The sequence below is a fragment of the Somniosus microcephalus genome, chromosome 17 (genome assembly GCF_052327205.1).
Source record: "Somniosus microcephalus isolate GS21.2 chromosome 17, FLI_Smic_1.0, whole genome shotgun sequence".
Taxonomy (NCBI): Eukaryota; Metazoa; Chordata; class Chondrichthyes; order Squaliformes; family Somniosidae; genus Somniosus; species Somniosus microcephalus.
Window position 1 is genome coordinate 14814962 of NC_141003.1, and position 23707 is coordinate 14838668.

The 23707-nt window shown below is 44.0% G+C and overlaps 1 protein-coding gene across 1 annotated transcript; it reads right to left on the reverse strand.

Annotated features, from left to right (window-relative positions):
* Positions 1 to 1586: 1586 nt before the first annotated feature.
* Positions 1587 to 21345, reverse strand: LOC147105517 (tyrosine-protein phosphatase non-receptor type substrate 1-like). The gene is made up of 3 exons (XM_086010916.1): positions 21285 to 21345; positions 5805 to 6125; positions 1587 to 1942 (listed from the first exon to the last, which is right to left on the reverse strand). The coding sequence occupies exons 1-3, from the start codon at positions 21343 to 21345 to the stop codon at positions 1587 to 1589; spliced, it is 738 nt and encodes a 245-aa protein (XP_085867042.1).
* Positions 21346 to 23707: the final 2362 nt, after the last annotated feature.

Consider the following 23707-nt stretch of genomic DNA (forward strand, 5'->3'; position numbering starts at 1 on the left):
AATACACTGCCTGTGACATAGACACATAGAAACATAGAAGATAGGAGCAGGAGTAGGCCATTCGGCCCCCCCGAGCCTGCTCCGCCATTCAATGCGATCATGGCTGATCATCCAAAATCAGTATCCGGTCCCTTGTTTCTCCCCATACCCCTTGATGCCTTTAGCCTTAAGAAATATATCCAACTCCTTCTTGAATATATTTAATCTATTCGCCTCTACTGCCTTCTGTGGTAGCGAATTCCACAGGTTCACCACTCTCTGGGTGAAGAAATTCCTCCTAATTTCTGTCCTAAATGGCCTACCCCTTATCCTTAGACTGCCAACCCTGGTTCTGGACTCCCCGACCATCAGGAACATCCTTCCTGCATCTAGTCTGTCCAGTCCTGTCAGAAGTTTATATGTTTCAATGAGATCCCCTCAATTCTTCTAAAATCCAGCGAGTACAAGCCCAATCGACCCAATCTCTCCTCATACGTCATTCCTGCCATCCAGGTATCAGCCTGGTGGACCTTCGCTAAACTCCTTCCATGGAAAGAACATCCTTCCTCAGATAAGGTGATCAAAATTGCACACAATACTCAAGATGTGGTCTCACAAAGGCCCTGTACAACTGCAGCAAGACATCCTTGTTCCTGTACACAAACCCTCTCGCTACGAAGGCCAACATGCCATTTGCCATCTTAACCACCTGCTGCACCTGCATGCTTACCTTCAGTGACTGGTGCACAAGGACACCCAGGTCTCGTTGCACATCCCTTTCTCCCAATCTATTGCCATTCAGATAATAATCTGCCTTCCTGTTATTGCCACCAAAGTGGATAACCTCGCATTTATCCACGTTATATTGCATCTGCCATGCTTTTGCCCAATCACCCAACCTGTCCAAATCATCCTGGAGTTTCTCAGCATCCTCCTCACAGCACACATGCCCACCCAGCTTTGTGTCGTCTGCAAATTTGGAGATATTACATCTAGTTCCCTTGTCTAGATCATTAATATATACTGTGAATAGCTGGTGCCCAAGGACCGATCCCTGCAGTACCCCACGAGTCACTGCTTGCCACTTGGAAAAAGACCCGTTTATTCCAACTCTTTGCGTTCTGTCTGCCAACCAGTTCTCTATCCAAGTCAATACTTTGCCCCCAATCCCATGTGCCTTAACTTTACACGCTAATCTCTTATGCAGGACCTTATCAAAAGCCTTCTGAAAGTCCAAATACACCACATCCACTCGTTCTCCCTTATCTACTTTACCAGTTACATCCTCAAAAAATTCCAATTAAACAATCTTAAAATTGAAACAAAAGAAACGGAAACATTATTCATTATAAGTAGGAAATATAATCGGATGGAAAAGATAAACTTCTGTTTATAGTTGTATAAATCAACTAAAGGAATTTGAAAGGAAATAAGGTTTGTCTGAGAATATTTGTGTGGCGGGTGAGATAACCCGGTTTTACAACACATCGGGTTAAATTCTATTGTACATTACAACAGGAATTTAATGCTTTCGTTGGTATTTCCCATGAGATTTCTTAGAACTTTCTTCATGATTATTAATATGTATAAACTGTGTGATATATGTTTTAAAAATTAGCAGTAGCTATCGCTTCTTCTTGGACTGTTGGCTTCGTACCTTGGTTGTATTTAGAAATAACATGGGTGACAACAGCTGGAGTCTGGAGGGAGACATGAGAAAACAAACAGGTATAATTGGTGTCGATCGGGACAGGCTGGGTCTCAACCAAACAGCTGGAAACTTCATACAGTCCCTCCGTGTTCTGCTCTTTCCTGGTATGTATTCCGAATGCAGTTTCGACGCCATTTTTATACCAAGTGAGGGTGAAATTCTCCGGAAAAAACGCATACGTTTTACACACAAGAGTCAGAGAAGCAGGCGAATCCCCTTCAGTGGAAACAATCTTCAGTGGGGTTGGGGCCGCTGCGGAACAGAGAATGGACAATGTCGAGTTACTTTGCACCATTGGGAGATTAAATGTGATTTTGATTTACGTTCCGTCCATTTTAATATAATAATACCATATGACAGCTCAGCCTGCTGTCCTTTTAATGTTAAGCACATAATCTACACACACCTGATCCATATCTCTCATAGACACCCACATCTATTAAGTTTTACCCGCGCTATCAAGTCCAAGACTTTGAGTTACTCAGCAGACAAGTCGCAACGATTTGCGAATCAATGTTTGCTTTTCGTAGTCCAAACAATTCAGTAAATAAACCTCGGGGGAAGTTGGCACGCTGAGTCCCTCCGTGTTAGGAATAGATAGACAGTGACGAGTAATCTGCACATTGTTGATAATTAAACGGGTGCTAAGTCAGTATCGGACAAATTTCACCGCCGAAGTATGATAATTGGTGACAAAAATTATGCTCGGTTGAACCTCAGGAGGTTTCGGTAACACAGTTCCTCTGTATTGTTTTATTTATTGGAGGTTAGTCAGGTGACAAGGTTGTGTGTTCCACGCTCCAGTTTGTTGAGTGAAGCCATTGATCAATAGTTAGTTTCACGCCGGCTTTGTAATCCCTGACGCAATGATTATGTGAGTATTAATTTCAGGAATGTTAAACCGCAGAGACAGCGATGGGGGCAGACAGAGCATCAGTAAAGGGCTGAGAGCCGTGTATATGTTGGGAAAGGCGCATTAATATAAACGATTTTCTGTCAGTTATATGCTCGGAATTTCTTCCGAACTTCCGCTATCAGGCAGCAGGTGTGCAAATTGTGCAGTTATAGTCTAATGGGGTAATATTGATACATTTTGCAATACTCTGCCTGTGACATAGACACATAGAAACATAGGAGATAGGAGCAGGAGTAGGCCATTCGGTCCCTCGAGCCTGCTCCGCCATTCAATGGATCATGGCTGATCATCCAAAATCAGTACCCGGTCCCTTGTTTCTCCCCATACCCCTTGATGCCTTTAGCCTTAAGAAATATATCCAACTTCTTCTTGAATATGTTTAATGTATTCACTTCTACTGCCTTCTGTGGTAGAGAATTCCACAGGTTCACCATTCTCTGGGTGAAGAAATTCCTCCTCATTTTTGTCCTAAATGACCTCCCCCTTATCCTTAGACTGTGACCCCTGGTTCTGGACTCCCCGACCATCGGGAACAGCTTTCCTGCATCTAGTCTGTCCAGTCCTGTCAGAATGTTATCAGTTTCAATGAGATCCCCTCATACTCTTCTAAACTGCAGCTAGTACAAACCCAATCGACGCAATCTCTCCTCATACGTTATTCCTGCCATCCCAGGTATCAGCCTGGTGAATCTTCGCTGAACTCCTTCGATGGCAAGAACATCCTTCCTCAGATAAGGTGACCAAAACTGCACACAATACTCAAGATGTGGCCTCACCAACGCCCTGTACAACTGCAGCAAGACACCCTTGTTCCTGTACTCAAACCCTCTCGCTACGAAGGCCAACATGCCATTTGCCTTCTTAACCGCCTGCTGCACATGCATGCTTACCTTCAACGGCTGGTGCACATGGACACCCAGGTCTCGTTGCACTTCCCCTTCTCCCAATCTACTGCCATTCAGATAATAATCCGCCTTCCTGTTTTTGCCACCAAAGTGGATAACCTCCCATTTATCCACGTTATATTGCATCTGCCATGCTTTTGCCCAATCACCCAGTCTGTCCAAATCATCCTGGAGTTTCTCGGCATCCTCCTCACAGCACACACGCCCACCCAGCTTTGTGTTGTCTGCAAATTTGGAGATATTACATGTAGTTCCCTTGTCTAGATCTTTAATATATGTTGTGAATAGCTGGGGCCCAAGGACCGATGCCTGTGGTACCGCACTAATCACTGCTTGCCACTCAGAAAAAGACCCGTTTATTCCAACACTTTGCTTTCTGCCTGCCAACCAGTTGTCTATCCAATTCAATACCTTACCCACAATCCCATGTGCCTTAACTTTACACGCTAATCTCTTATGCATGACCTTATCAAAAGTCTTCTGAAAATCCAAATACACCACATCCACTGGTTCTCCCTTATCTATTATACCAGTTACATCCTCAAAAAATTCCAGTAGACTAGTCAAGCACCATTTACCTTTTGCAAATCCAAATTGACTTTGTCCGATCCTATCAAAGTTTTCCAAGTGCTCTGCTATTACACCTTTTATAATGGACTCTAGCATTTTCCCCACCTCTGATGTCAGGCTTACCAGTCTGTAATTCCCTGTTTTCTCTCTACCACCTTATTCGAATAGTGGGGTAACATTAGCTACCCTCTAATCCATGGGTACTGTTCCAGATTCCATCGAGTGCTGGAAGATGATCAGCAATGCATCAACGACTTCTAGGGTCATTTCCTTACGTACCCTAGGATGTAGATTATCAGGCCCTGGGGATTTATCGGCCTTCAATCCCATCAATTTCCCAACACCATTTCCCTAAAAATACTGATTTCTTTCAGTTCCTCCCTTTCATCAGACCCTATGTTCCCCGAAATCTCTGGGAGGTTATTTGTGTCCTCCCTTGTGAAGACAGAACCAAAATATGTATTTAATTGGTCATTTCTTTGTTCCCCATTATAAATTCCCCTGATTCTGACTGCAAGGGACCTACGCTTGACTTCACCAATCCTTTTTCTTCACATATCTATAAAAGCTTCTGCAGTCTGTTTTTATGTACCCAGCAAGCTTACTCTCATATTCTATTTTCCCTTTCTTAATTAATACCTTTGTCCTCCTTTGTTGAATCCTAAACTGCTCCCAATCCTCAGGATTATTGCTTTTTCAGGCCAATTTATATGTCCTCTCCTTGGATCTTATGCTATCCCTAATTTCCCTTGTTTGCCACAGTTGAGTCACCTTTTTTGTTTTATTGTTATGCCAAACTGGGATGTACAAATTCTGTAGTTCATCCATGCAGCCTTTGAATGCCTGCCATTGCCTATCCACCATCAACTCTTTGAGAGACATTCCCCAATCAATCCTACCCAACTCGCGCCTCAGACCATCGTAGTTTCCTTTATTTAAATTTAGGACCCTAGTCTCTGAGTCGACTGCTTCATTCTCCATCTTAATGAAGAATTCTATCATATTATGATCGCTCCGACCCAAGGGGCCTCGTACAACAAGATTGCTAATCAATCCTTTCTCGTTACATAATACCCAGTCTAAGATGGCCTGATATTAGTTGGTTCCTCGATATATTGGTCCAGGAAACCATCCCTTAAACACTCCAGGAATTCCTCCTCCACAGTATTGTTACTAATTAAGTTTGCCCAATCTATATGCAGATTTAAGTCACCCATGATGACTGCTGTGCCCTTATTGCGCGCTTCTCTAATTTCCCTTTTAATGCCGTCCCCAAAATCCACATTACTGTTTGGAGGTCTATATACCACTCCCACTAACGTTTTCTCACCTTGGTATTTCTCAGTTCTACCCATACAGATTCCACATCATCAGAGCTAATATCCTTCCTTACAATTGTGTTAATCCCTTCTTTAACCAGCAATGCTACCCCACCTCCCTATCCTTTTTGCCTATCTTTCCTGAATATTGAATACCCCTGGATGTTGAGTTCCCAGACTTGGCCACCCTGGAGCCATGTTTCCGTAATCCCAATCAAATCATTGGGACATTGAATATCTAATTAGCAGTTTTACCCAGAGCACACAACTTAACTTACTGCGAGTTACATTAATAGACATGTTTATAATGCCAAAAACGCTGCAATAAAACAATCACAAAATATCCCAGTTTGTTATACTCGATATATTTTCGACTGTCCCGCTCTCCTGTGTTTCACACTTACCATGCACAATTAGATGTGATCCGCTTCCATTTCCTCGAATTATTCCCCCATGGAACACTGCACAGTGATAGACTCCAGAGTCTTCGAAAGTCGCTCTCAGCAACTGAAAGAACCCGCTCGCTTTCCTTACCAGACCAAATCGTGTTCTGCTTTCGGCGCTTGTGCGCAGGTATTCATTCTCACCATGTTTCCACCAATGCACTCTTGTCCAGGAATCGTCCCGCGAGATGCGGAATATGCAGTAGAAGGTGATGTTCCCTCCTCTGGATACAGTCGCTTGTTTGGGCGCTTGAGTTACACTGAACGAATTCTGGTTCGCTGCTGTCAGAAAATATAGTCAAGTACAGGTTAATTGTATTAGACAAGTCATAGCGTTGCAAGAGAGAAAAATAATCTAGATGGAGGAATTACAGTTCACTACATGAATGTGAAAACGACCTCGGAAGCATTTTATAAATCTAAGTAGCTGGGACAATGAATAAGGAGGTACCTGTGTAAATAATCCACCCGAAATTCAGGCACAGGAAAAGCATACTCTCCGACATTCAGAGCAACCGATGCAACTGATGACTCTCTGCAGTAACTGCGAGTTTGCAATTGTTAGGAATGGTTTGCCGTTAGTTTTCTATGAGATACGTCGCAATGACGTTTGACATCCTGTAATTGCGGGTTGAGAAATTCAGCTTCATTTGTGATGTGGAACTTTCTAAATTCTGCACTTTTTCCACTGCATGGACTACATGTGTGACGGACAGCAAAGAGTAAAGGAAAATATTTGATTTTCATGTGCAGAATTTCCTAACACTCGCGGAGTGTTTCCTCATAAGTAACGGCAGTCTAACCAGGTTGGATACAGAGGAGAAGCGTTGGAGAATGGTGGTTTGGATAACCATGCCCGGAATTTGCAGTGGGTATGGCTCAGAGTTGCCATCCTACCTCCTTTGAAATCCACCGCGCGTTGACAGACCACCCACACGGCCTAAGAAAAAACAATTTCTGGCGCAGAGTTGGACTATTTTCCCAACAAATGCCCAGCAATTGCATACGGAAATGTGACGTTTGATGCAATAGGCCCAGGACCTGTTTGCATCAGCGTAAGGGAATATCTCAGACATGTTTTAAACATTTTCATCTCGGAAATCATATAGGTTATGCTTTTAAAATGAGTTTGACTTGTTCCTGAAAATATTAGAGCCTAACCATTTCGATAATTATTATTAACAAAATTACATTTTTAGTGAAGTTGTTGGAACGAAGCTAATTAGGAATTAAATTCCAATCCTGTAAATTATAAATAAATCTGATTATGGGATTCTATTAAACTTGATTACAAGATTTCCTTCTGAAATTATGTACAATCTAATTCTATCTTCTTATTGGAGGACCAGGTCCACGTGATTCCAGGTGGCTTCCGCACAGGCAGCATCCCTGAGACCTGTGGGCCATTACACAGTGGTTAGACTCTCGCTTGTTGGAGATAGTCATTGCCTGGCACTTCTGTGGCGTGAATGTTACCTGCCACTTATCAGCCCAAGCCAAAACGTCGTCCACGTCTTGTTGCATGCGGGCATGGACTACTTCATTATTGGAGGAGTTGTGAATGGCGCTGAACACTGTGCAGTCATCAGCAAACATCCTCATTTCTGTCCTTTTCTTGGAGGGAAGTTCATTGATGAAGCAGCTGAAGATGGTTGGGCAGAGGACACTGCCCTGAAGAACTCCTGCAGTGATGTTCTGTGGCTGTGATGATTGAGCTCAAACCACTTTCCTTTGTGCTAGGTATGACTCCAGCCACGATTCCCATTGACTTCAGTTTTATCTGGGGCTCCTTGAAGCCACACTCAGTCTAATGATGACAATAGCAAAATACTGTGGATGCTGGAGAACCGAAATAACAACAGAAAATGCTGGACAAGCTCAGCAGGCCAGGCAACATCTGTGGAGAGAGAGAGAGAGTCAAAGTTTCAGGTTGAAACCCTTCGTCAAGACTGAAAAAGCAGTCTTGGCCCCAACCGCCTCCTTTTCACCATGGGCGTACAACCACTTTACACCTCCATCCCCCACCAGAATGGCCCGAGGGCAATCCGCTTCTTCCTTGAACAGAGGCCTGACCAGTCCCTCTCCACCACCAAACTCCTCCACCTGGCTGAACTTGTTCTCACATTGAACAACTTCTACTTGGAATCCACTCATTTCCTCCAAATCAAAGGTGTCGCTTTGGGTACCCGCTTGGGTCCTAGCTATGCCTGCCTTTTTCTGAGATATGTAGAACACTCTTTGTTCCAGTCCTACTCGGGTCCCCTCCCTCACATCTTTTTCCAGTACATTGATGACTGTATTGGTCCCATTTCCTGCTCTCGCCCAGAACTAGACAATTCCATTCACTTTGCCTCCAATTTCCAGCCTTCCCTCACCTTCACATGGCCCACCTCCGACACTTCCCTTCCCTACCTCGACTTCTCCATCTCTATCTCTGGGGATAGGTTATTAACCAACATTCTCTACAAGCCCACTGACTCCCACAGATACTTGGGCTAAACATCCTCCCACCCCGCCTCCTCTAAGGACTCTATTACATTCTCCGAGTTTCTCCATCTCCACTGCATCCGCTCCAACGATGCCACCTTCCACACCAGTGCTTCCGACATGTCTTCCTTTTTCCTCAACCGAGGATTCCCCTCTACCATGGTTGGCATGGCCCTCGACCGTGTCCGTTCTATCTCCCGCACTTCTGCCCTCACCCCTGCCCCACCCTCCCAGAACAACGATAGGGTTCCCCTTGCCCTCACTTTTCACCCCACCAGCCTCCACATTCAGCAGGTCATCCTCCGCCATTTCCGCCACCTCCAACGTGATCCCAGCACCAAATGCATCTTCCCCTCCCCTCCCCTTTCAGCATTCTGTAGGGACTGCTCCCTCCAACACAACCTAGTCTACTCCTCTATCACCCGCAGCACCCCTTCCCCTTCACCTGGCACCTTCCCGTGCAAGCGCAGGAGATGCAACACCTGCCCTTATACCTCTCCCCTTCCCATTTTCCAGGGCTCCAAACACCCCTTCTAGGTGAAACAGCAATTTACTTGTACTTCTTGCAATCTAGTATACTGTATATGCTGCTCACGATGTGGTTCCCTCTACATTGGGGAAACCAAATGCAGATTGGGTGACCGCTTTGCTGAACACTTCTGTTCAGATGTAAAGGTGACCCTGAGCTTCCGGTCACCTGTCATTTTAATTCACCACCCCATTCCCACTCAGACATCACTGTACTCGGGCTCTTGAATTGTTCCACGGAAACCCAGCGTAAGCTCGAGGAACGGCACCTCATCTTCCGATTGGGCACATTACAGCCTTCCGGACTCAATATCGAGTTCAACAATTTCAGATCATAAACTCGGCCCCATTTCATTTAACATATATTTTTTATCCACACCTTTGTTTTGGCCCTTCCCCCTTTTTTCCCCTCCCACATGGCAGTTGTCTCCCATTCTGCCAGACGCTATTTCTCTCTCCACGGATGTTGCCTGGCCTGCTGAGTTTTTCCAGCATTTTCCGTTGTTATCTCGGACTAATGCTGCTTTAAAGCCAAGAGCAGTCACTCTCACCTCACCTCTGGAATTCAGCTCCTTTGTTTGCAAGTGTGCGCCTCTTGGAATTGATGAGGTGAAGCTAAAGAGCACCACAGGGTTATAACCAGAATGGGTGCCAGTGAAGGATTTGTTCAGAGTAAGAGCTTATTTTAAATTTATGTTTCTTGTAAATATATTTTCAAATTGTATCACTGGACGTGTGCACTGTTCCCACTTACACACCCAGAAACTCACCTTGTTACAAAGCTGTAGAATCTTTTATTCACCATTCAGAATCGGCTAATTTATGAACCTCCCATACTATACTCAAAGTAATATTCAACAAGAGTGCTGTTAGGCCTCCATCATTGGTAACACTCTTGCAATTATGTCAGACGATTGTGTGTTCAGGCCCTACTCTAGAGACTTCAACACATAATCTAGACTGCCACTTCAGTGCTGTGCTGTGGGACTGCTGCACTTTTGGAGATGCCGTCTTTCAGGTAAGACGTTATATGGCTGTGTCTGCCATCTCTCTCTTTCTTTCTTTCTTTCTTTCTTTCCTTCTTTTTTTCGGAGGTGGGACCAGTACAAACTGGATGGTTTGCCCTTTGGCGGGACCAGGAACGATGTCCTAGGTGGAGTGTTTGCTAGTGCTGTTGGGGAGGGTTTAAACTAAAATGGCAGGGGGATGGGAACCTGTGCAGTGAGACGGGGAAAGGGAAGCAAGGATAGAAAGAAAAGAGAGGACAGAGAACAGCAAAAGTGGAAAGCAGAGAAATCAAGTGTGTAAATCAAACAGGGCTAAAGTAATTTTTTTTATTTCAGATTTCCTGCATCCGCAGTATTTTGCTTTTGTTCCAAATATTTACGTAATTAAATTACATTGATTCCCAGGAATGTCTAACAGGACCTGTAGGTAACTGACATGGCTCCATCTTTCAACCAGGCAGAGGAATCACATGTGAAAACATTGTTTTTTTTACACTGAAGAGGTCTTATTATAATTATGTCAGAACACTTTAAATCTATTTCGTAAGAACACGTGTCCCTCTTTAGCGAGTCAAATCACACTTAGGAAAAATATATGGCACCCGGTGCATTGCTGCTGCTGATAGCTAAAAAGTGCCAAATCTAAATTACGTTTCTTAAAAATGTACTATTAATAAATAGAGGACAACTATTTAATGGTTCGTCAAATCTTGTAGGCGGAACATAACGTTATGCAAGTATGTTCTGAAGTTGTCGCTCATCTAAACACGGTTATGACACTGTATGTGTAGAGTGAACATTGACAGGTTGAAATATCAGTTATAGTGACGGCACTAGATATCGGCCTTGACTTTCACGCCTATTTAAATGTATCAACTATGGTTTCTGCACTTTATTTGTAGTCCGTCATTCTGATAAATGTTTGTCCAAAATTATGTAAACTGGTGCCGACAGTGAATTAACCACGTAACCAAATGCTTTCATTGCAGCCCATGCAGAGAGCAGCACAAAGCATTCAATTCGATCAGACTAAGCCAGGCTCCAAGACCTAAGAATGATGAGGAGACGAAATGTGTACTTTTAAGGATGACCGAGAAGCAGACGCAGAGCATCCATGCGGCGTTAGCATTTAAGCGATACCGGACTACTTCGACTTATGCTGACTTTGAGCGTATATTGCATCTCAGGCTGATGGATGTTTTTGGCAGTAATCCACAAACCAGTAAATCAATCAAGTAATAATATTTCCAAACTGTGTCACAAGTCGAAGTACGTGAATCTAGAATTGACTGTCTCCAAGAACAAGGGGATATCTAAAAATAACAAAAGAAGCACAGAACATTCAGAGATACAGACAAAAATCCAAAGACGAGTAACAGAAGCCGTCTACAGAGACGCAAGAAACAAATAGTGGGTAAAATGTTAGATACGGAATCTATTTTATCCCGATTTATATTGATGGCACTGCACTATCATATCTGCATGTTATGCAATTATAATATTACCACCCATCTGAGGCCTAGCCCGTTTTAGCTCTGTATTGTAGAATGCATTGGCAGTTATTACTTTTTTAATCATTTATGAATTCTCAATCAGCAAAACAATTTATATAATAACACATGAAATTTTGATTTTTTTTTCTCTGTATCGATTACCAGGACAAATCATAGAATCATAGAATCATAAAAATTTACAGCACAGAAGGAGACCATTTTGGCCCATCGCGTCCGTGCCGGCCAACAAAGAGCTATCCAGCCTAATCTCACTTCGGAGCACTTGGTCCGTAGCCCTGCAGGTTAAATCTTCCCAATTGCACATCAAAGTACGTTTTAAATGTGGTTAGAGTTCCTGCCTCTACCACCCTTTCGGGCCGTGAGATCCAGACCACTACAACCCTCTGGGTGAAGAAATTTCCCCTCAGAGTCCCTCATAAACCTTCCACCAATTACTTTAAATCTGTGCCCCCTGGTTTTTGACCCCTCTACTAAGGGAAATAGGTCCTTTTTATACACTTTATCTATGCACCTCATAATTTTATACACCTCAATAAGGTCTCCCCTCAGCCTCCTCTGTTCTAAGAAAAACAGACCCAGCCTATCCAGTCTTTTCTAGTAGCTAAGAAGGCAACATCCTTGTAAATCTCTCCTGTACACTCTCCAGAGCAATCACATATTTGCTGTAATGTGGTGACCAGAACTGCACGCAGCAATCCAGCTGAGGCCTAACTACTGTTTTATAAATTTGAAGCATAACCACCCTGCCCTTGTATTCTATGCCACGGCTAATAAAGGTAAGCATTCCATATGCCTTCTTTACCAACTTATCTACCTGGCCTGCTACCTTCAGGGATCTGTGGGCATGCACTCCGATGTCCCTTTGATCCTCTACACTACTCAGTGTCCTACTATTTAATGTGTATTCCCTTTCCTTGCTAGCCCTCCCCAAAATGCATTAACTCACACTTCTCAGGATCGAATTCCATTTGCCACTGCTCTGCCCACCTGACCAATTTATTGATACCTTCCTGCAGTCTACAGCTTCCTTCTTCAGTATCAACCACACAACCGATTTTAGTATCACCTGCAAACTTCTTAATCATACCCCCTATATTCAAGTCTAGATCATTGATATAAACAACAAAAAGCAAGGGACCTAGTACTGAGCCCTGCGGAACTCCACTAGAAACAATCTTCCAGTCACAAAAGCACCCATCAATCATTACCCTCTGCTTCCTGTCTCCGAGCAACTTTTGAATCCAACTTGACAATTCACCCTGGATCCCATGGGCTATTAACTTCGTGACCAGTCTGCCATGTGGAGCCTTATCAAAAGCCTTGCTAAAGTCCATATACACTACATCAAAGGCACTACCCTCATCTACCCTCCTTGTTACCTCCTCAAAAATTTCAATCAATTTTTTCAGACACGACCTTCCCTTAACAAATCCGTGCTGACTATCCTTGATAAATCTGTGCCTTTCTAAATGAATGTTATCCTGCCATTCAGAATTCTTTCTAGTAATTTTCCCACCAGCGAGTTTAGGCTGACTGGCCTGTAATTACTCAGGCTATCCTTTTCTCCCTTTTTAAACAAGGGTACCACATTAGCAGCCCTCCAGTCCTCCGGCACCTCACCTGAAGCCAGAGAGGATTGAAAAATGCTGGACAGGGCCTCTGCTATTTCATCTTTTGCTTGGCTTAATAGCCTGGGATGCATTTCATCCGGGCATGGGGATTGATCCACTTTTTAATGCTGCTAAACCCCTTAATACTTCCTCTCTCACTATGTTTATTTCATCTAATCTTTCGCACTCCTCCCCCCTGATAGCAATGTCTGCTTCGCCTGTCTCCTTTGTGAAAACAGACGCAAAGTATTCATTAAGAACCCTACCGATGTCTCCTACCTCCACACACAGATTACCCTTTTGATCTCTAATAGGCCCTACCCTTTCTTAATTTACCTCTTGCTCTTAATATATTTATAAAATATCTTTGGGTTTTCTTTGATTTTACTTGCTAAAAAATCTCCATGCTCTCTCTTTGCTTTCCTAATATCCTTTTCTAATTGCACCACTGCTCTTTCTGTACTCCTCGAACGATTCTGGAGTATTTAGACCTCGGTATCTGTCATTTGCCTCCTTTTCTTTCTTTATCCTACCCTGTATGTCCCTAGACATCCAGGGGGCTGTAGATTTGTTAGTCCCAACTTTTTTCTTTAAGGGCACATATTTGTTCTGAACCCTTCGGATCTCCTCCTTGAATGCCTCTCATTGCTCTGGCACTGATTTACCTTCAGGTAGCTGTTTCCAGTCGACTATGGCTAAATCCCCTCTGGGCTTAGCATAATTTGCTTTTCCCCAATTTAGAATTCCTTATTCCTGGTCCACCCTTGTCCTTTTCCATAACTACCTTAAATCTAACAGAATTATGATCAGTAGCACCAAAATGCTGCCCCACTGATATGCCTTCTACCTGCCCAGCTTCATTCCCTAAAACTAAGTCCAGAACCGCCCCCTCCCTTGGTGGGCTTGCTACATACTGGCCAAAATTTTCTCCTGGAAGCATTTGGGGAATTCTGCTCCCTCAATACCCTTCAAACTAATTTTAACCCAGTTAACATTTGGATAGTTGAAATCCCCTACTATTACTGCCCTATATTTTTTGCACTTCTCAGAAATGTGCCTACATATTTGTTCGTCTATCACCCTCTCACAGTTTGAGGGACTGTAGTACACTCTCAGCAGTATGGTCGCTCCTTTTTTGCTTTTCAATTCGACCCATATGGCCTGGTTTGATGATCCCTCCAACATATCATTCGTCCTCACAGCTGTAATAGTTTCTTTAATCAATACTGCGACCGCCCCACCCCACCAACCTTTTTACCTCCCTCTCTATCCCATCTGAAAATCCTGTAACCAGGAATGTTGAGCTGCCATACCTGCCCCTCTTTCAGCCACGCCTCTGTAATAGCTATTATATCATAGTCCTAAGTATCTATCTGTGCCTTCAGCTCATCTGCCTTGTTCGCTATGCTCCTTGCATTGAAGTATATACCAGTCAGTTTAGGCAAACCTCCTTGTTGACTACTAGCTAGCCTTTGATTACTCTGTCCTTCGAACTTACTATCTGCGTTTTTGTTTTCAAATTCCAGTTTTTCTACCCTTCCTATTGACTCTCTGCTTTGTTTCCCATCCCCCTGCCAAGCTAGTTTTAACCCTCCCAAAGAGCACTCGCAAACCCTCCTGCGAAGATATTGGTCCAATTCCCATTGAGGTTCAACCTGTCAAGCTTGTAGAGGTCCCATCTCCCCCAGAAATGGTTCCAATTCCTCAGGAATCTAGAGCCCACCCTCCTACAATATCTCTCCAGCCACGCATTCATCTGCTCTATCTTCCTATTTCTGTACCTACTAGCACGTGGCACTGGTAGTAATCCGGAAATTACTACCTTTGAGGTCCTGCTTTTTAACCTCTTTCCTAGCTCCCTAAACTCTGCCTGCAGGAACTCATCCCTCTTCCTACCTTTGTCATTGGTGCCGATATGGACCACGACCTCTGGCTGTTCACACTCCCCCCGCCCCCCCCCCACTCAGACTGCCCTGCAGCTGTTCAGTGACATATATGTACCTGGAATCATGGAGGCACCATGTCATCCTGGAGTCATGACTGTGGCCACAGAAACGCCTGTCTGCTCCCCTAATGATTGAATACCCTATCACTATTGCGCTCCTTCTCCTCTTCACCCACGCCTGTGCAGCTGAGCCTCCCATGGTGCTGTGGATTTGGCTCTGGCTGCACTCCCCAGAGGAACAATCAACCTCACCAGTACTCAGCACCGAATACTGGTTGGTGAGCAAGATGGGCTCATGGGGGCTCCTGCATTACCTGCCTGGTCTTCATCTTCTGTCTGACGGTCACCCATTCCCTCGCTGCCTGCACATTCCGAGGCTGTGGGGTGACCACCTCCCAAAACATGCAATCCATGTAGCTTTCAGCCTCGTGGATGCAGAGCAGTGACTGGAGCTACCGCTCAAGCTCTGTAACCCGGTGCTCGAGCTGCTGCAGCTGGCGACTCTTCCCGCACATATGGTCATCCAGACCATGGGAGATGTCCAGGACTTCCCACATGGCACAAGATGTGCATTCTGATAATCTTCCAGCATTGCTGATCAGCTTCCAACATTCGATGGAATCTGGAACAGAACCCATGGATTGGACGTTAGCTAATGTTACCCCACTATTCAAAAAAGGTGGTAGAGAGCAAACGGGGAATTACAGACCAGTAAGCCTGACATCGGTAGTGGGGAAAATGCTAGAGTCCATTATAACAGATGTAATAGCAGAGCACATGGAAAACAGTGACAGGATCGGACAAAGTCAACATGGATTTACAGAAGTTAAATCGTGCTTGACTAATCTACTGGGATTTTTTGAGGATGTAACTGGTAAAATAGATAAGGGAGAACCAGTGGATGTGGTGTATTTGGACTTTCAGAAGGCTTTCTATAAGGTCCCGCATAAGAGATTAGCGTGTAAAGTTAAGGCACATGGGATTGGGGGCAAGGTATTGACTTGGATAGAGAACTGGTTGGCAGACAGAAAGCAAAGAGTTCTAATAAACGGGTTTCTTTCTGAGTGGCAGGCAGTGACTAGTGGGGTACCGCAGGGATCAGTCATTCGGCCCCAGCTATTCACAATATGTATAAAATATCTAGACAAGGGAACTAGATGTAATATCTCCAAATTTGCAGACGGCACAAAGCTGGGTGGGCGTGTGTGCTGTGAGGAGGATGCTGAGAAACTACAGGATGATTTGGACAGGTGGGGTGATTGGGCAGAAGCATGGCAGATGTAATATAATAATGTGGATAAATGTGAGGTTATCCACTTTGGTGGCAAAATCAGGAAGGCAGATTATTATCTGAATGGCAATAGATTGGGAGAAGGGGAAGTGCAACGAGACCTGGGTGTCCTTGTACACCAGTCACTGAAGATAAGCATGCAGGTGCAGCAGGCGGTTAAGAAGGCAAATGGTATGTTGGCCATCGTAGCGAGAGGGTTGGAGTACAGGAACAAGGATACCTTGCTGCAGTTGCACAGGGCCTTGCTGAGACCACATCTTGAGTATTGTGTGCAGTTTTGGTCGCCTTATCTGAGGAAGGATGTTCTTGCCATGGAAGGAGTTGAGCGAAGATTCACCAGGCTGATACCTGGGATGGCAGAAATGAAGTACGAGGAGAGATTGGGCCGATTGGGCTTGTACTCGCTGGAGTTTAGAAGAATGAGTGGGGATCTCATTGAAACTTATAAAATTCTGACAGGAGTGGACAGACTAAATGCAGGAAAGATGTTCCCGATGGTCGGGGAGTGCAGAACCAGGGGTCACAGTCTAAGGATAAGGGGTAGGCCATTTAGGACAGAAATGAGGAGGAATTTCTTCACCCAGAGAGTGGTGAACCTGCGGAAATCTCTTCCACAGAAGGCAGTAGAGGCCAATTCATTAAATATATTCAAGAAGGAGTTGGATATATTTCTTAAGGCTAATGGGATCAAGGGGTATGGGGAGAAAGCAGAATTTGGATGATCAGCCATGATCGCATTGAATGGAGGAGGAGGCTCGAGGGGCCGAATGGCCTACTCCTGCTCCTATCTTCTATGTTTCTATGTTTCTATTCCACAGGTTTGTGCTGCCGTGCCATAACTCTAATTAACAAACTATTTACAACTTGGCTGGAATAAACTTAAAAAACGTTAAGAATGCCAAGTAAAAACACTTACCAGATATTCACCAATCAGCTCCCTCTTTTTGAACGTGTATTTTTTAATCCCAGCTCTTAATTTAAACCAATGCCCAAGATAAATTGAGAAATACCGAGCAACCAATCAATTCCCTGCTTTCCTGTGACGTCACTACTTGTTTTTGTTGTCATGGTCCGCTGCCGCCGCTCTCGGGCCTCGCTCTGCCACACTCTGTATATCCTCAGGTTCCACTCTCGCCCCTTCTCAGGTCTGCTGCCTCCGCTCTCGGGCCTCGCTCTGCCACACTCTTTATATCCTTAGGTTCCACTCTCGCCCCCTCTCAGATCTGCTGCCTCCGCTCCTGGGCCACGCTCTGCCAAGCTCTTTATATCCTCAGGCTCTGCTGTCTCTCCCTCTCAAGTCCGCTGCCTCCACACTCGGGCCTCGCTTGCCGCGTTCTTTATATCCTTAGGTTCCACTCTGGCTCCCTCTCAGGTCTGCTGCCTCCGCTCTCGGTCCTCGCTCTACAGCGCTCTTTATATCCTCAGGCTTTGCTTTAGCACCCACTCAGGTCTGCTGTCTCCGCTCAAAGAAATGATAATCCCATAAAGTGGCTATTGTTTAAATTTAAACACTCAATTCGCTTTTGCGTCTTTTTAACAAATCCGTAAAGTTGTTACATAGGAGTACATATGATATGTGGCACTGAAACAGGTAATTCGGCCCAACCAGTCCATGCCGGCGTTTAAGCTCGACTCGAGACCCCTCTCGTCTTTCCGCCTCTAAATCTATCAGCATAAACCTCTATTCATTTCTCCCTCACATGCTTGTCTAGCGTCCCCTTAAATGCTTCCATAATATTCTATTCAACCACTCCCCCTGGTAAAGAAGTTTCTTTTGAAATCCCTATCGGATTTCTTCGAGACTATCTTACATTGATGGCCTCTAGTTATGCTCTTCCCCACAATTGGAAACATTCTCTCTGTATCCATTCTATCAACTCCTTTCATAATTTTAAAGACTTCTATTAGGTCTGCTTTCCTTTTTCAAGAGAAAAGAGACCCAACCTGTTCATCCTTTCCTGATATGTAAACCCTCGTATTTCTGGTATCATCCTTGTAAGTATTCCCTGCACCCTCTCCAGTGCCTCTATATCCTTTTTATTATATGGTGACCAGAACTGTACTCTAAGTGTGGTGTAACCAAGGTTCAATACAGGTTTAGCATAACATCCCTACATTTCAATTCTATCCCTCGAGAAATAAACCTTAGTGCTTGGTTTTCTTTGTTTGGTTTGGCCTTGCTAATCTGTGTAGCAACTTTTAGTGATTTGTGTATTTGTTCTCCGAGATCCCTATATTCCTCTGCCCCTCCTAGACTCGCACCCTCCAAGTAATAAGTGACCTCCATATTCTTCCTACCAAAATGTAATAACTCACATGTATCTTTTTTGAACATCATTTGCCAATTATATGCCCATTCTGCAAGTTTATTAACGTCCTCTTTTAATTTGTTGCTGTCCTCATCAGTATTTACTATCCTCCCCAAATTTGGTGTCATCTGCAAATTTAGAAATTTATTTGATTCCAAAGTCTAAACTGTTAATGCAAATTGTGAACAACAGTGGTCCCAGCATTGATCCTTGTGGAACACCACTACCCACCTTCTGCCACTGTGAATGACTAAGCTTTACCCCTACTCTCTGCTTTCTCACATGAAGCCAGCTTATTATCCATTCTATGAAATGTCCCCCGACTCCGCATTATCTGACCTTGTTCACCAATATATTTTGAGCTACCTTATCGAAGGCCTTTTGAAAATCTTGATAAATTACATCTACTGCACTACCATTGTCTACTATCTGTTACCTCTTCAAAAAATTCAATAAGGTAGGTCAAGCAAGACTTTCCCTTTTAAAATCCGTGCTGACTATTCCTTATTATATTTTTGATTTCTAGATATTCTTCTATTTTCTCCTTTAGTAGTGATTCCATTATTTTTCCTACCACAGTTGATTCAAAGTCTCAACCTGTCTCAAAAGTTTGACTTCAACTGGATGTGTGTTTAATCACACAGCAGTTGGAGGGGGCTTTCAACCGCATCTGTGCATTCCCAGTTTCTGTAATATACATAATTTTACAGCTTGCAGTTAGTGTATTTGGAGCATGCCCAGTTTCCATTATGTCACAACATACTGCCTGTGCATCAAAAGGAACCGAAGGGTAGAGGATATGTCCCTTGAGTCCTGAGGGTTTGAGAATTGCGTTGATGTTTCCCAAAGACTAAATACATTTTAGATTGATTTCTCAAATATTTATTTCAAGAAAGTGATGACATTTATAAAAAGATGCTGTACTTTGTTGTGAGCTGCTTAGACAACACAAGTGAGGAGCAGGCCACGTGAGTAGTAACATTGTGACTGTGATTTCCACAACCAAAATGTTACGCTTACTAAAGTATCCGATTAAATTCAGTGGTCTTTCTCCTGTTCAGCTATAACTTAGAATCAAGGAATCATAGAAATTTACTGCACACAAGGACGCCATTCGGCATGTCTGAGCCGGCCAGAAATGAGCTATCCAGCCTAATTCCACTTTCCAACTCTTGGTCCGTAGCCTTGTAGGTTACGTAGAAACATAGAAACAAAGAAGCATAGAAGATAGGAGCAGGTGTAGGCCATTCGGATCCTCGAGCCCGCTCCGCCATTTAATGAGATCATGACTGATCATTCAAATTCACTACCCTGTCCCGGCTTTCTCCCCATATCCCTTGATCCCTTTAGCCTCAAGAAACATATCCAACTCCTTCTTGAATATATTTAATGAATTGACCTCAACTGCCCTGTGTGGCAGAGAATTCAACAGGTTCACCACTCTCTGGGTGAAGAAATTCCTTCTCAGCTCAGTCCTAAATGGCTTACCCCTTCTCAGTGGACTGTGACCCCTGGTTCTGGACTCCCCCGCCATCGGGAACACCCTTCCTGCATCTAGTCTGTCTAGTCCTGTTAGAATTGTATAAGTTTCAATGAGATCCCCTCTCATTCTTCTAAAAACTAGCGAATATAAGCATAATCGACCCAATCTATCCTCATAGGTCATTCCTGCCATCCCAGGTATCAGTCTGGTGAATCTTCGCTTCACTCTCTCCATGGCAAGAACATCCTTCCTCAGATAAGGCGACCAAAACTGCACAAAATACTCAAGGTGTGGTCTCACCAAGGCCCTTTACAACTGCAACAAGACTTCCTTGCTCCTGTACTCAGATCCTCTCGCTATGAAGGCCAACATACAATTTGCCTTCTTACCTGCCTGCTGCACCTGCATGCTTACCTTCAGCGACTGGTATGCAAGGACACCCAGCTTTCGTGGCACTTCCCTTTTTCCCAATCTATTGCCATTCACATAATAATCTGCCTTCCTGTTTTTGCCACCGAAGTGGATAACCTCGCATTTATCCACATTATACTGCATTTGCCATGCATCTGCCAAATCACCCAACCTGCCCAAATCGTGCTGGAGTTTCTCTGCATCCTCCTCACAGCACACACGCCCACCCAGCTTTGTGTCATCTGCAAACTTGGAGATATTACATCTAGTTCCCTCGTCTAGACCATTTATATATATTGTGAATAGCTGGGGTCCTAGCACCGATCCTGTGGTACCCCACTAGTCACTGCCTGCCATTAGGATAAAGACTCGTTTATTCAAACACTTTGCTTCCTGTCTGCCAACCAGTTCTCTATCCAAGACAGTACCTTACCCCCAATCCCATGTGCTTTAACTTTACACGCTAATCTCATATCTGGGACCTTATCGAAAGCCTTCTAAAAGACAAATACACCACATCCATTGGTTCTCCCTTATCTATTCTACCAGTTACATACTCAAAAAATTCCAGTAGATTAGTCAAGCATGTTTTACCTTTTGTAAATCCACGTTGACTTTGTCCGGTCCTGTCACTGTTTTCCAAGTGTGCTGCTATTACATGATTTATAAATGACTCTACCATTTTCCCACTACCGATGTCAGGCTTACCGGTCTATAATTCACCGTTTTCTCTCTACCACCCTTCTTAAATAGTGGGGTTACATTAGCTACCCTCCAATCCATGTTAACTGTTCCAGAGTCTATAGAATTCTGGAAGATGACCAGCAATGCATCTACTATTTCTGGGGCCACTTACATAAGTATCTTAGGATGTAGATTATCAGGCCCTTGGATTTGTCGGTCTTCAATCCCGGCATTTTCCCTAACACCATTACCCTACAAATACTGATTTCATTCAATTCCTCCCTCTCATTAGACACTATGTTCCCCGACATTTCTGGGATATTGTTTGTGTCCTCCTTTGTGAAGACAGAACCAAAGTATATATGTAATTGGTCTGCCATTTCTATGTTCCCCATTATATATTCCTCTGATTCTGACTGCAGGCGACCTACGCTTGACTTCACCATTCTTTTTCTCTTCACATATCTATAGATGCTTTTATGGTGAATTTTTATGTTCCCTGCAAACTTACTCTCATAATCTATTTCCCCTCTCTTAAGTAATCCCTTTGCCTCCTTTGCTGAATCCTAAACTGCTCCCAATCGTCAGGTTTGCTGCTTTTTCTGGCCAAATTATATGTCCTCTCCTTGGATCTTATGCTATCCCTAATTTCCCTTGTTAGCCACGGTTGAGTGACCTTTCTTTTATTTTTATGCCAAACAGGGATGAACAAATTCTGTAGTTCATCCATGCAATCTTTAAATGATTGCCATTGCCTATCCACCGTCAACCCTTTACATAACTTTCCCCAATCCATCCTAGCCTACTCGTGCCTCATACCATCGTAATTTCCTTTATTTAAATTCAGGACGCTAGTCTCTGAGTCAAATACTTCACTCTCCATTGTAATGAAGAATTCCTACATATTATGATCGCTCCTCCCCAATGGGCCTCGCACAACAAGATTTTTAATTAATCAGTTCTCATTACGTAATACCCAGTCTAAGATGGCCTGATTTCTAGTTGGTTCCTCGACATATTGGTCCACTGAAGAAATTCCTCCTCAACAGTATTGCTACTAATTTGGTTAGCCCGTCTATATGTATATTAAAGTCACCCATGTTAACTGCTGTGCCCTTATTGCACACGTCTCTAATTTCCCGTTAAATGCCATCCCCAAACTCAGCATTACTGTTTGAGGGTCTGTATATAACTCCCACTAACGTGTTCTGCCCCTTGGTATTTCAAAGCTATGCCCATACAGGTTCCACATCATCAGAGCTAATAACATTCCTTACTATTGTGTTAATCTCCTCTTTAACCAGCAATGCTACCCCACCTCCTTTTCCTTTGTTTCTGCCCTTCCTGAATATTGAATACCCCTGGATGTTGAATTCCCAGCCTCAGCCACCCTGGAGCCATGTCTCCAGATTCTCAATAATATCATATCCGTTTACATCTATTTGCACAGCTAATTCATCCACCTTATTAAGAATGCTCCTCACATTAATACACAAAGCCTTCAGGCTTGATTTTTAAGACTCTTAGTCCTTTTAGAATTCATATTTACTGTGGCACTGTTTGATTTACACCCTTTAGTTCTTTGCCTTCCACTTTTGCTTTTCTCCTTCCTGTCTTTTGTTCCTATCATTGCTTCCCTTTCCCCTGTCTCCTTGCACAAGTTCCCAACCTCCTGCCATTTTATTTTTAACCCTCCCCAACAGCACTAGCAAACACTCCCGCTAGGCTATCGGTTCTGGTCACCCCAGGTGCAAACCGTTCAGTTTGCACTTGTCCCACCTCCCCCAGAACCGGTTCCAATGTCCCAGGAATTCGAATCCCTCCCCATTGCATCATTCCCCTAGCCATGTATTCATCTGAAACATCCTTCTATTTCTACTCTGAAGAGCACGTGGCACTGGTAGCAATCCAGAGATTACTAACATTGAGGACATATTTTTTAATTTACCTCCTAACTCCCTATATTCAGCTTTTAGGACCTCATCCCTTTTTTTTTTACCTATATCGTTGGTACATATATGCACCACGACAACTAGCTGTTCACCCTCCCCCTCCAGAATGCCCTGCAGCCGCTCTGAGACATCCTTGACCCTTGCACCAGGGAGGCAACATATCATCCTGGTGTCTCATTTGCGGCCACAGAAACGCCTTTCTATTCCCCTTACAATAGAATCCCCTATCACTATAGCTCTCCCGCTCTTTTTCTTCCAGTCCTGGGCAGCAGGATCACCCATGGTGCCAGGAAGTTGGCTGCTGCTGTCTGGCTCCGAGAAGCCATCTCCCTCAACAATATCCAAAGTGATATATCTGTTTGAAAGGGGGAGGGCCACAGCGAACCCCTGCACTACCTGCCTGCAGCTGCGACTCTGCCTGGTGGTAACACATTCCGTTCCTGCCTGTAGAGCCTTTACCTGCAGTGTGACCAACTCCCTAAACGTGCTATCCACGATGTCCTCAGCATCGCAAATGCTCCAGTATGTATCCATTTGCAGCTCCAGCGCCACAATGCGGACTGTCAGTAGCTGCAGCTGGATACACTTCCTGCACACAGGATGTGTCCCTGATTTCCCATATAGTGCAGGAGAAGCATGCCAC

Coding starts and splice junctions, on each gene's coding strand:
- LOC147105517 (XM_086010916.1), bottom strand. CDS start 21,345: ATGCCGGGATTGAAGACCGACAAATCCAAGGGCCTGATAATCTACATC. Junction 6,126..21,284: donor CTACATCCTAAGATACTTAT/GTAAGTGGCCCC, acceptor ATTTTCTGACAG/CAGCGAACCAGAATTCGTTC. Junction 1,943..5,804: donor ATCACATCTAATTGTGCATG/GTAAGTGTGAAA, acceptor TCTGTTCCGCAG/CGGCCCCAACCCCACTGAAG.